The 12,514-nt window shown below is 45.6% G+C and overlaps 1 protein-coding gene across 3 annotated transcripts in view; it reads right to left on the reverse strand.

The window, feature by feature from the left end:
* LOC112264199 (centrosome-associated protein CEP250) overlaps positions 1-12,514 on the reverse strand; it is a 220,402-nt gene that overhangs the window by 134,547 nt on the left and 73,341 nt on the right. For all 3 annotated transcript variants that reach the window (XM_042330938.1, XM_042330937.1, XM_042330939.1), the window contains exons 6-7: positions 4,769-4,915; positions 4,392-4,496 (exon numbers count right to left, since the gene is read on the reverse strand). In XM_042330938.1, the coding sequence (XP_042186872.1) occupies positions 4,392-4,496; positions 4,769-4,915 (252 nt within the window). The remainder of the gene's footprint in view (positions 1-4,391; positions 4,497-4,768; positions 4,916-12,514) is intronic.

The following is a 12,514-nucleotide window of genomic DNA, read 5'->3' on the forward strand; positions in this document are numbered from 1 at the left end:
AGAGTTTGAAATTGCTTTAATAATTGACACCGTTAATAACCAGGCTGGTCTCTGCGGCACAGAGGGGCCCTGTTCAAACACAGGTGTGTGTGTCCTGCTCGGCCCAGGCGTGGTGCAGAGGGGGGCAGTGTTTGGAGAGAAGAGCTAGTGTGTGAGTGTGTGCGTGTGTATGTGATTTTAGTCTGAGCCATCAGAAACTGTGCAGAATTGACTGATCTGCGAGTTGAGGGTGGTAATAGGATGGGCTCCTGTGTAAACACATAGGAAACTACAGAGGCCTCGTCTGAGCTACCACTGACACAGAGCTGAAGGTCATAGACAGGGTGAGAGACGCTCCTCCAGACTACAGAACAGGACTTTATCTGGGTTAACCTGAGCCTCCACCATCCCAGGACATTACCTGGCATTACCTTAGTCCAACCCAGATGTTATGTCATTCCCACCCTGGATAATGAGGGAGTCTGTACAACAGGGTGGCCACTGGACGTCAGCAAGACAAAGAAGGCAACCGTAATGGAATTGTAATTCTATGTAGGCAACAGTGACTGAATGGTCACATTCATATACTGCAATCAACAGGGAAAACAACTTATTCAATACTGTTCTGTAATCAACAACAGCCTGTTTTCCCTCCCATGGAAATGGACATCGTCCTATTCAGACAGACAGGGCCTTGATGAGCTTCTCATCACCACCCATCATCCATTAGATCTCCCCCCCCTCTTTCTCTCTCTGCTGGCCGTCAGTCCACAGGCTCTACTCTGGGAAACTATTCTGAGGAGAGGAAGAGGAGGGCAAATCTTTTCAGAGTGACATTGGAGAAAGTCTTTTGAGTGAAGAGAGGCAATATTAACAACAATAGAGAAATGAATAAGACGGCCAGGCGGCCCGAAGGTTGGGCTGTGGGGGGAGTGATGGGGAGTACGGTGTTGGGGGGGTTGTAGTATTGTGGATGGGGGTACTGCTGGTAAAGGAGGGTGAGGAGGAGAGGGAGGAGGAGGGAGGGGTGATAAGTGCACGATTTCCTCGGCGGCTGTGTGGTGCTGCAGCCGCGCCGCTGTCACACGTCAGAGGGAGCAAATCAAAGGCAGCTCTTTTGATGAATATAAAACAGATTCCTGCTGAGAAGCACTCTGCCTCTCCCTCTCTCTAATCACAGAGCCGCAGCACAGAGCAATCCCCCCAGCCCTGCACAAAATGAAAGAAGAGTGGAAACAAGGAGAAGGGGACGGAGAGCACACACAATCACAACAAAGCCTGCTTTAGAATGGCAATAAACATTGGTCCTCTGGAGACGAGGTCTGCACAGGTCTGCACAGTGTGGTGTCGGGAGGAGATGGAACAGCATAAAGCTTTCTATTCCCTCTCAAACAACACAATGTACATGTCTCATCTGAAAACAATGGCCAACTCAGCAGCTGGTATGTATACCACACCTGCATCAGTGCCTGTGGCTTCAGAAGTGATAAAGGCTTTAGTTTTGTTCAAATGATGTCTACATTTTCAAATAATAGTCAAATCAACACATTTTAGTCAAACGTATGACACAAAGAAGCTAATGTATTGAGTGAGCAATGAGAATCTTCGCCTTTTTCAGAGAATACTCTCCACAAAACACGAGACCAAATTGTCATTAGCTCAATCTCTTTCATAGACGAGGCACAACAGCTCTTAACAGGCATAGCGTGTGTGGGTGTGAGCGTGTGTGTCTGGGTAAGTGTGCGTACGCCTGTCCCTTTTCAACGCCCATAAAGGTGTTCTAGGAGTGGGGTCCCATAGCATCCCCTACTACATAGGATTTATTGTCGAGCGAGACCACTTCACTCTCCTCCTTAACCTCTCCTTTCATTACTGCTCCCCATACGGGTGGCTGCGGACAGAACAGCCCTTATGCTCCAGACTGCAGGCTGAAACCAGCCACAGAGAAGCCCACCACCTAGCACTTTCCCTGGGTCCTGCTGCATCCCTCCGTCCATCCCCCCAGTGGGGCACCTAACTATCCTCCTTGTAGGAGTCAAAATTCATCAAATAAGAGACAGCGGGCGCTGCAAATATCCCATCTACTGCAACACACTCTAGAACTGGCTAGCTCATTACCACCCAGTCCTTTTGTGCAGTAGATGGGTTCAATCAGGTCAAATACTAGTGGCCAAAGAAAGGTAGGGAGGTTAAGACCTCATTTATTGGTAACTAGTTCTACCCCTCCTCTGCACCTCCTCTAAATCCAGCGTGGTCCCTGCGTGTCCAGACCCCAGCTCAGCCAGCCTCCCCTGGGCAGCTCTCCTCTACTGCTCCCCAGGCAGCGCTTGTCTGTGGCACCGGAGCCTGCTCCCACCCAGGCCCTGAAAGTGACACATGCGTGGGTGTCGCCGACGTGTCACCTTCCTGCCTGCTGAAGTATGAGGCAATTTCCTGCGAGTGGCGCATGGCGAGGGAGAGCGAGGGGCTAGGCGCGACCCAGCTCCACCGTTCTCTATGATACTGTCAAGGAAGAGTAATGGCTTTCTGCAGCGGCAGCCACCACCAAACTAATGTTGTGTGACTTTGGCTCTCCTTTCCAATGCATTTCCTCCACATTGAGAGAGGGAAAGAGAGAAGGAAAAGGGATGAGAGGTGAGGAGAAGAGAGGAAAAGGCAGCAGTGATGGAGAACATAGTGAGGAATCCCATAGATTCCTTCAGTGTTAGAATATTCTGTTTCAGCACCAAAGACATTCTCTCTTACACAACGACATCCTCTCTTACACAACGACATCCTCTCTTAGACAACGACATCCACTCTTACACAAAGACAATGCTGTTTCACTAAAACACCAAATACATGACAGGAACATTTCTCTCATTTGCATATGTTTTCTACGGTTCCCTCTATTCTCTACCATCTGGCTATGAGGCTGTTTCCTCCTCCACCCCCACGCAGCCAAACAGGATACCAGTCAGTGCTCTGTGAAGGTTCTAACTAACATTTGGATGATTTGAAGGTCAAAATCCACCAGAGAGAAAGAAAATCATCTATCAATCTACCTACCATCTCTGAGGACTAATAGGCCAATCTACCCTACCATCTCTGAGGACTAATAGGCTAATCTACCTACCATCTCTGAGGACTAATAGGCCAATCTACCTAACATCTCTGAGGACTAATAGGCCAATCAACCGACCATCTCTGAGGACTAATAGGCCAATCTACCTACCATATCTGAGGACTAATAGGCCAATCTACCTACCATCTCTGAGGACTAATAGGCCAATCTATCTACCATCTCTGGGGACTAATAGGCCAATCTACCTACCATCTCTGAGGACTAATAGGCCAATCTACCTACCATCTCTGAGGACTAATAGGCCAATCTACCTACCATCTCTGAGGACTAATAGGCCAATCTACCTAACATCTCTGAGGCTATGTCCGTAATTACACAGAACTCATTGTACCTGACCTCACAAATTCAATAAGCAATGAAGAGAAGTTGTCTCATTATTTTCTCACAATTTCCATATTAAATGCAAACAAAAGGAACTCTAAAAAGCCCTCTTTCCAGGGACCTGCATAGTTCCCTACTTAAACTCTCTGCCTTCTTCTGCTGCTGCACACGTAATTGCGATCCAATCCCATCCAGAAATTATAAGGTTATTTTATAGAATTACAGCCTGATTAAAATTGCACAATATTAGAGTTAATTGACTCCCATCATAGTCTCTGGGCTGCCTGCCAGATGTGTGGAGACGTGAAGAGTTAGGTGGAGAGAGGGGGACAGAGCTGCTATTCAGGCTGGCCCTGACTCCCACATTGGGGCCATCAGAACCCAGGCCACATGTGCCATCATTAGAGCCCCTCTCAACAAACACTGGTCTCAAAGATCTACAGCTCTACAGGGGAAATCCTGATCTCCAACCCATGACACCACACAGACAGACCATACAGACAGACCATACAGACAGACCATACAGACAGACCATACAGACAGACCGTGTGAGAGACTGAGTCACCATGTACGGACGCATTCATCTGGAAATGAGGGTTTAATGTGATTTATGTGTGAATGCGTAGGCTTGTACAGGAATGTTAATAACAACAGGATGACTGATGAAATGTAATGAGTCTTAGAATAGAGAAAATGAACACAATATAACTGGAACTTTATAGGACTAGCTTACATTTCAATCACTTTCTATCATATAGTAATGTACTTGTTTGCACAGAGAAATTACATTTGGATGAAAATTTAAGACTTGAAAAGCCCAGAGTGGATCCAAGTTCATTATATGTTCACTGATGCATTGTTAGACCCTACAGCCTATATAAAACGTAGGTCAGGTTGTAGATCATGTCCTGTGGAACGTATAACAGTACATGTACAGTATATGCATGAATACTGTGCTTTAACCCACTTTCCCTGCTGTACTCACGCCCCCACACAGGGTTGCGCTGCTGATGCCCACTCTAACAGCCACCTCCTGTCTCAGCTGGCCAATGGTCTCCTCAGAGCTCCTGACCTGCCATCAAGACAACCACACAGCACATCCTTCACTGTACCACACCAATGGGTTACAAGTACAACTCTAGATTAGACCAATGTAGGTTTCATTATGCTAATGAAGCAATTGCATCCTCTGTCAATAGTGTGTTCAAAATGTGATTAAATGAGGTTAACATGTTGATGTACTAGTTCTATTTGATCTTGACCAGAAGTGGACAAGTGTTTCCCAACAGAATTGGCCAGTCCTGAACTAGACCTGTCTGGGTGGTAATAGATCCCCAGCCCTACCTGGTCAGTGAGCTGCTTCACCCTGCTCTCCAGCTGGTGGAGCTCCTGCAGCTGTGTCAGCTTGTCCTGGTCCTTCCTGGTCATCTCCTGGTGCAGCTCTGTGATGGTGTCCTGCAGCTCCTGGACCTGGGCTTCACGCTCCTCCACCTGATACAAGACAAACACAGGCCTGATTTGATATATGTTTACCTCCTTCCTTTCCTCCTTCTTTCCTTCCATCCATCCAGATTTCCTTGAGGTAATCACCAATTTCACACAGTAGGTTAGGTGAAAGCAAGGATTCCACTATTATTTTTGCCAATCAAGTCATGTCTGAACATGTCAGAAAGATATTATTTCAAGGAAGGAAAGAAACAGGGATTCATTTTCATATTATTGGAAGTCTGCAGCACTAAACTAAAACACAAAGCCTATTGAAAGTCTCCAGAAGCAACTGAACATCAAAGTCTTCTACTACAGTAAAACACCAAATACAATACAGTTTGCACTCACATGTCGAACCATCAAGAGAGGCACATCTCAAAGGAGATGTGCCAATTTCAGGTACAAGATTACATTTTTGTGGCAGAAGATACAATGTAATCAAACAATGTTACACAGATAAAATGCATGTCCTATTCCTTATTACCAGCCAGTTGACACAGCATGGTAAGTGTCAGCGAATATAATTAAGATTGAATTTTCCCTGGATGTCCATATTAAATACTCCTCAGTTGCTTATCAAATTAATGGCATACCTTTTTTATTTCATGTAAATTCACCAAGATACTGGATGGAATAAATATTTTGAAAGCAATGTGCAGTTTTTTTTAGACAGTCCAAAAGCAAGTAGAGGACTATATCAGATAAATGCTATGTTGTAGAGTCCATTTCAAGGCTATACTAATACAGATGAAAAACATGATGTGTATTGTTTGTCCGATATTTCATCAAAGCATTTGCTCTCTACAAATGTAGTCGGAGAGGAACCGTATTAAAAATCTGTCGTAAAGAGAACAAGAGGCATCTCTCCCTCCTCTGAGGAGAATAAAAGCTACTCTGGTAGACAGAGTGGTGGGAGGATACATGGTAAATGCATGGACCAGGCACTGCTGGACAGCAACGGTGAGGGCTCTCTACAACTGTCACACCACTCTGTGTACATCCAAAGTATTCATCCTTTAAAAAAATAAAGTTTTATGGCCAACATCAAAGCAACACATATGCGTCCTGTTTTTCACACGAAAAATGCATGGTCATCTCCACGTCCTAAAAGTATGCTGGTATGTTCTCGCATCGAATATGAAAAGCAAACACAAGAATAGGCTATCTTTTGGTGCAGGTTACTGCAAGAGAATGCACACTACGAGGCTATCATCTTTTAGTTTACTGGAAATTTGTATCACAGAAGAAATATTATGTGGCAACCACCAAATGCACACACTGTCTAAATGTGATGGAAATTCCAGGAGTTGTTTTCTTCAATATCATAATTAGGCAAGAAGTTATGCATCAGGGACATTCTAGCCTAATGCTTGGCATGATGATAAACATTCATTCCGGTATCTCATGAGATGTCCATCTCACCAGTTTTCTAAGGTTTGCTTTCTATAATGCCAGCAGTGCCATATAATTCCCATTTCCAAAAAGAGGTTTTAAACAAGACTTTATTATAGACTTCCACCACCTATCTTCCTACAGCCCATTAGAATTCAGATCACTCCCCTCTAAAAGCTGAACCACCTCACATCTCCCTGGGTGGTTCTGAATTGATGCTGAGGTTTTAAAGGCACACTAATATTAATGGTACTGTCAGCAGTTTAATGAACTGGCCACACAGCTCACTGGGCTGATGCTTTGACAGATAATTCACACCGTTTTATTCCCGCCTCCTAGCAATATTACAGGGCCAGCTTTACCTCGCCTGACATCTGTGTGAGGTCTTACCTGCCAGGGCTAAACTGGGAAGGTATCTGAAGAATTCAGTTCCATGGAAATGTGGGTGTACAATCACGCATACAATGTACATTTTGTATAATAACTACATTATGTACCCTGATTGATATGAACAAGGTTACCAAAGGTTAAAGGTTATTTCTTATAAGCACAGAGTCATTAACACAATCATGTCCATACACAGATATTAGAAATCCATACAACTGGCATGGGTAGTAAGAGACAGGAAAAGATAGAGGAGATAGGGAGGAGGAGAGGAGATGGGGAGGAGGAGAGGAGATGGGGAGGAGGAGAGGAGATGGGGAGGAGGAGAGGAGATGGGGAGGAGGAGAGGAGATAGGGAGGAGGAGAGATAGGGAGGAGAGTAGATAGAGAGAGGAGGAGATGAGATGGGGAGGAGGAGGAGATAGGGAGGAGGAGAGGAGATGGGGAGGAGGAGAGGAGATAGGGAGGAGGAGAGATAGGGAGGAGGAGAGGAGATAGGGAGGAGGTGAGATATGGAGGAGGTGAGATAGGGAGGAGAAGGTGAGATAGGGAGGAGGAGATGGGGAGGAAAGAAGATGGGGAGGAATAGAAGAGAAAGGGAGGAGAGGAGATGGGGAGGAGGACAAATGAAGGGGAGAAATTATGGAGATAAGGAGGAGAGGAGATGGGGAGGAGAGAGGAGAGGAGTAGAGGAGGTATGCAGGGTATCGTCTCAGCATGGCGTGTGTGCGTGCGTGTGTACATATGTGTGTTTCCAGGAAGCCTCTGCTTAACTGGTCTGACTGAACAGTGAATCAGGGGTTCTCTGTAGAGTCCCTCCAGTGTCATCTTCACACAGGTGTTTTGAACCCAGCAGTGTTGCCTCTCCCAACCCCATCTGACGCTCACTCATCTCTACCTGCCCTCTGCCAGGGGTTGCCTTTCAACCCATTTATTTGTTCACAACGAACCGTTGCATCAAGGCCTTGTTGTTGCATCTACCATCTCTGGAGCTCAGTTGGTAGAGCATGATGCTTGCAACACCAAAATGGTGGGTTCGATTCCCAGGACCACCCATATTTAAAATGTCTGCGCGCATGACTATGTCACTTTGGATAAAAGCGTCTGCTAAATGGCATACATTATTACATTATCACCTGTACTAATACTAACCCTCTACACCTACACAGGATCAGCCCAGTCCAGCAGGTTCCCGCTGCATCATGGACATGTGTGAAAATCTGTGTGGTTTTAAAGGGGATGTAACACACTCCTCATTATCTTGAGTTTGACCCAATGCTACCAACACCAGGCCTGCCCAGGAGACCAGTGTGATTTGGTATTCTTCTTCCTGAATCTGAGCATTTGGGGTCTCTTTGATCTCTCACCGCTGTGACAAAGCTGCAGCACCAGGGCTCCTAAATGATCCTCTCACAGCTTAGCCAGCATGCACCAACATCAAGTAGGGCAGGGAGAATACGCAGATAACTGCAAGACGTTTTTAAAAGAGACAAGCATAAAATGTCCTCAATGTAATTAACCAAAATAAGCTAGAGGCAGGCATGGGGCTCAAAAGCATAAAGAAAAAGATAAACGCCAGCGTTTCGTAGATTACTCTTAAAAATGAGTATTTCACACGATAAACACTGTACATTTCATCTGGTAATTTCCATTAAAGGTTATTTGTTATCTTCAGGCGCCCAGAAAGGACTCCTATTGTCTTGATCTTCAGAGGTTTCAGATCCCTTCATTAACATGCTAATTGCGTCCTGGTCCGCAGAAAGATATTAAAGAGGTAGGCGTGTGGAGAGGCTCTTTGTCCTGTCAGGGCCTTGGGACTTCTCTCCGCTCGCTCACTGCCTGATAAAAACAGGATGATATTAGTTCTTGAGACTCTCCTTCAACGAGGTGGAGGGAGTCCATGGTGAGCTCTGCCAAATTAGAGGAGCCTTGTTGTGTGTGAGGGCGCAGCTGCTACCCTCCCTGCCTTACACAGTCCAACTGTAACGTTCGTCTGAAGAAGTAGACCAAGGTGCAGCGTGGTACGTGTTCATGATTCTTTATTTTCTCAGAACACCAAACAAAACAACAAAAGAATAACAAACGTCACGTTCTGTAGGCTTCACAGAGCTAACAAAAAACAAGATCCCACAACATAGGTGGGAAAACAGGCTAGCTAAGTATGATTCCCAATCAGAGACAACGATAGACAGCTGCCTCTGATTGAGAACCACACTCAGCCAAAACCAAAGAAATACAAAACATAGAATTAAAGAAACTAGAATGCCCACCTTAGTCACACCATGGCCTACCCAAAATAGAGAATAAAAGCCTCTCTATGGCGAGGACGTGACACCAACACAGCCAAGGCCAGTCCCCAACCTGCTCTGTAATGCCATTATTCAGGGCAGGTGAGCTTCATAATAAGTCTACGCACCACTACACACGTACGTACACACACAGATCTCCAACAAGCTACATCTACAGTAAGTTCTAAATAACTGCTGATTTAGTTAACTACTAGTATGCAGACCAGAGTGCTTAGACCCAAACTGACTTACTCAGGGAACTGCTAGAGAAGATATTCTGATTACCAGACACATAAGAGATGTTAATGACTGCCACAATATACAGCTCCCCATATAAGTGGCTTCCACCCAATCTTTCCAGAATGCACATAGTAAGCATTTTGGGTTAATGTCAATGAGCCATATCTGTCTGTCTGTCTGCCACTACCACAGCACCATACACACATCATCACCATGACCCCCTCACCAGATAAATACCAGAGGTCACTTTTCTCATTCAGCAAGAAATCTAAATGATAATGACTCCTTATTAAAAATTATATTTGGAAGTGCACATAGGCTACATCAAAAGGTGCTGACATGGAGGGGCTGGGAGGATGGGGCTCACTGATAACCCACATCAAAGCACAGGCCGGGGGCGGGGGGGGCAGACAGAGACTGTGTCTGGGTACTGAGGCTGTTGCAGATGGGGTACCAAAATACATCTAGCGCAACATTTACCAATTGCAATTTGGATAATGCTTTCACATTGAGATGCTCCATGTTATTTGCAAGCATCCCCAAAAAATAGGATATGCACTCTGATGTTGGGAGGGCGGTCTAAATTAAGCCAGAGTAGATGAGATTCAGTAGCTTGGGGAAATTATAAATGATAGCCCATGTAAAAAATAAAAAAAATACACAAAAAAATAAAAAAAACAGTTGAAAAATACCAAAATAAAGGACATCATGGTATAAACCTCCAGTGGAGGACTAATGAATGTCCACCCCAAATGTGCACTTCAGCAAACAATCAGGCGTGGTGGATTAGCTGAAATTGGGCCGGCAATAGGACACCTCCATTCCAGCACGGCACAGTCAACCTTTTAACGGCAGGCTGTTAGGTGATATCTGTCCGACCGTCGGCCTCTTCAGAGCTCTCCACCGTTTAAAACCATTCCCAGCAAACCCTTTTCACACAGCCATTACAGCGCTTTAGGTGGACCTGGCTGGCTGGATCACAATGCCATGAGAGAGGACTATTCAGGCAGAGAAGAGTAGAGCCCATCTACTGTTTGCTTAGTGAGAGTGCCAGGTTCCCAGCCCAGTGAAGAGTGCTTTACAGCCATACTACCTGAAGTTCAACCATTGGGCTGCTGCTGAAGAGGTTTCAGTGTGGGGTTGAAACAGAACCAGGCCTGTGTCCAGACATAGTCAAACTCAGAGTGACGATGGGTTTACGAGAAGCTCTATCTCCCTCTAGGTGGACTGACCGGTCAGTGGCTCAGTTCTGACCTGCTGCTCTGCCTACAGTACCTATACTCCCTCCCCAGGGTCACCTTCTCTGTCCTGGTCAGTGGCTCAGTTCTGACCTGCTGCTCTGCCTACAGTACCTATACTCCCTCCCCAGGGTCACCTTCTCTGTCCTGGTCAGTGGCTCAGTTCTGACCTGCTGCTCTGCCTACAGTACCTATACTCCCTCCCCAGGGTCACCTTCTCTGTCCTGGTCAGTGGCTCAGTTCTGATCTGCTGCTCTGCCTACAGTACCTATACTCCCTCCCCAGGGTCACCTTCTGTCCTGGTCAGTGCCACCTCACACGGCCCATCTCCCCTCACATAGGAAGTCAGTCAGAAATAGGTCTGACCAACCTGATCAACCGCTTCCCCTGGGCTGGCCACCCGCCTGCCTTAGCCTGGCACAACACTGAAACCACCAGCCAGCCGCACATGCTCAGTCACAATGAAATCCCAGTCTGTCCGGGCGTCCTGCCTGCCTGCCTCTCAGTGACATCGACACAAGGCCAAGCCCTGGAGCTCTCTCCCTGGATCCTCACAACTACTGGAGGATGGATGAGCCAATCTATTATTTACATCAATCACTCAGTCAATCCAACCAACCAACTATAGGGACCTCGGCCATCTGTCTCCATATAAAGTACTAGTCCTACAGATCTCTGGATCATAACGCTTGACGGTGTCTCAAAATGTAATGAAAGTGAATAAAATTGCATTGATTAGGACCGAAACCAAATAAAAAAATCCAATAAGGAAATCTAATTAGTAATACCTTACCAAGATTACAGCCGAGTTACTAAAATGAATTTAAGTGAATTAAGTATTTGTGATGACAAACAGGTATTTCCCCTATTTTAGACAGTGGGCCGGGTCTTCAGTATGTAAACAGCCCAGAGCTGTTGCCTATATGTATATACAGAGAGATTAGGCAGCGGGAATGCTGACGTCTGACCTTCATACATCAAAAGGGGCAGAAAATCTGCTTGAGACGGCACTTCATTATACACCGCAATGCATTTTACAATTACAAAGTATTATAATTATATTACACTTTAATAATAAGGATTCTACTGTATTACAAACTTGGCACGGCACCAAAATGTTCTGATGTATTATATAAGAAAGGGAGAAAAACAGCACACATCCTTCCGTTTTCATTTCATTAGGTATTCAATGAATTTCCAATTAGGATAGAAGGGGAGAGAAAGACAAAGCTTTCAAGTCTTTTTCATCATGCTCTAAGATATATGTTATTTGTTCAAATATTCCTCATATTCCTTCCTCTCTTCCCGTGAGTGAGTCAGAGGCATCTTTGTTAGAGAACAGGTGTTATCACGGAGGGAGGAACATGGGAGACATGCAGAGGGTTCAAACACCCACCACCATCCAGAGCATTCCATTAAGAGAAAACGAAAACCAGCAATAATGAGAGCCTCTTCCTGTCTTCTCTTCCCCCTGCCCTGTACACCTGGACGGAAAGCAAGATGGAAGGAGAGCAGGAAGGAAGAGGCCTCCTCAACCTCATTCACACCAACACACTTCACATTCCACCCTCTGCCTTTCCTTTAAATCTCTCTAAGGCCCCAACTCCCCACCCCCCTCTCGCCCACGCCTGCCCTCCCCAAGACGAGGGGATTTCAATCCTATTTCCTATCCTAGAACAAAACAGTCCACTCCTGATTATTAATGCATTTCAAAGCAGACATCATCATTTTTTCAGGGTGTTTTCTTTAAAAAATATACTGAAACTCTTTATGGTCGACCCGAGGGTGCGGCCTCTCCTCTTCTCTTCTGATCTTATTAGCATCGTATCTCCCTGCCTACTGGGGAAAAGGCATTGCTATGTACTCTCTGTCTGTCTCTCTGACCTCTCGCTGGATGGAATTCATTTGGCCTTTCCCTCTTTCTTTCCCTTGATTTGGCTGGAAAAGGGCAGTGAGCGGCTGCTGTCTGATACAGCTATTAAACATAAACACCATTAAATAAAAATGGCCTGTGAAAAGGGAGGAGTGAGAGAAAATAGGAGGCCTAAAAGATAAATGAT

This window comes from Oncorhynchus tshawytscha, linkage group LG12, assembly GCF_018296145.1.
Source record: "Oncorhynchus tshawytscha isolate Ot180627B linkage group LG12, Otsh_v2.0, whole genome shotgun sequence".
Taxonomy (NCBI): domain Eukaryota; kingdom Metazoa; phylum Chordata; class Actinopteri; order Salmoniformes; family Salmonidae; genus Oncorhynchus; species Oncorhynchus tshawytscha.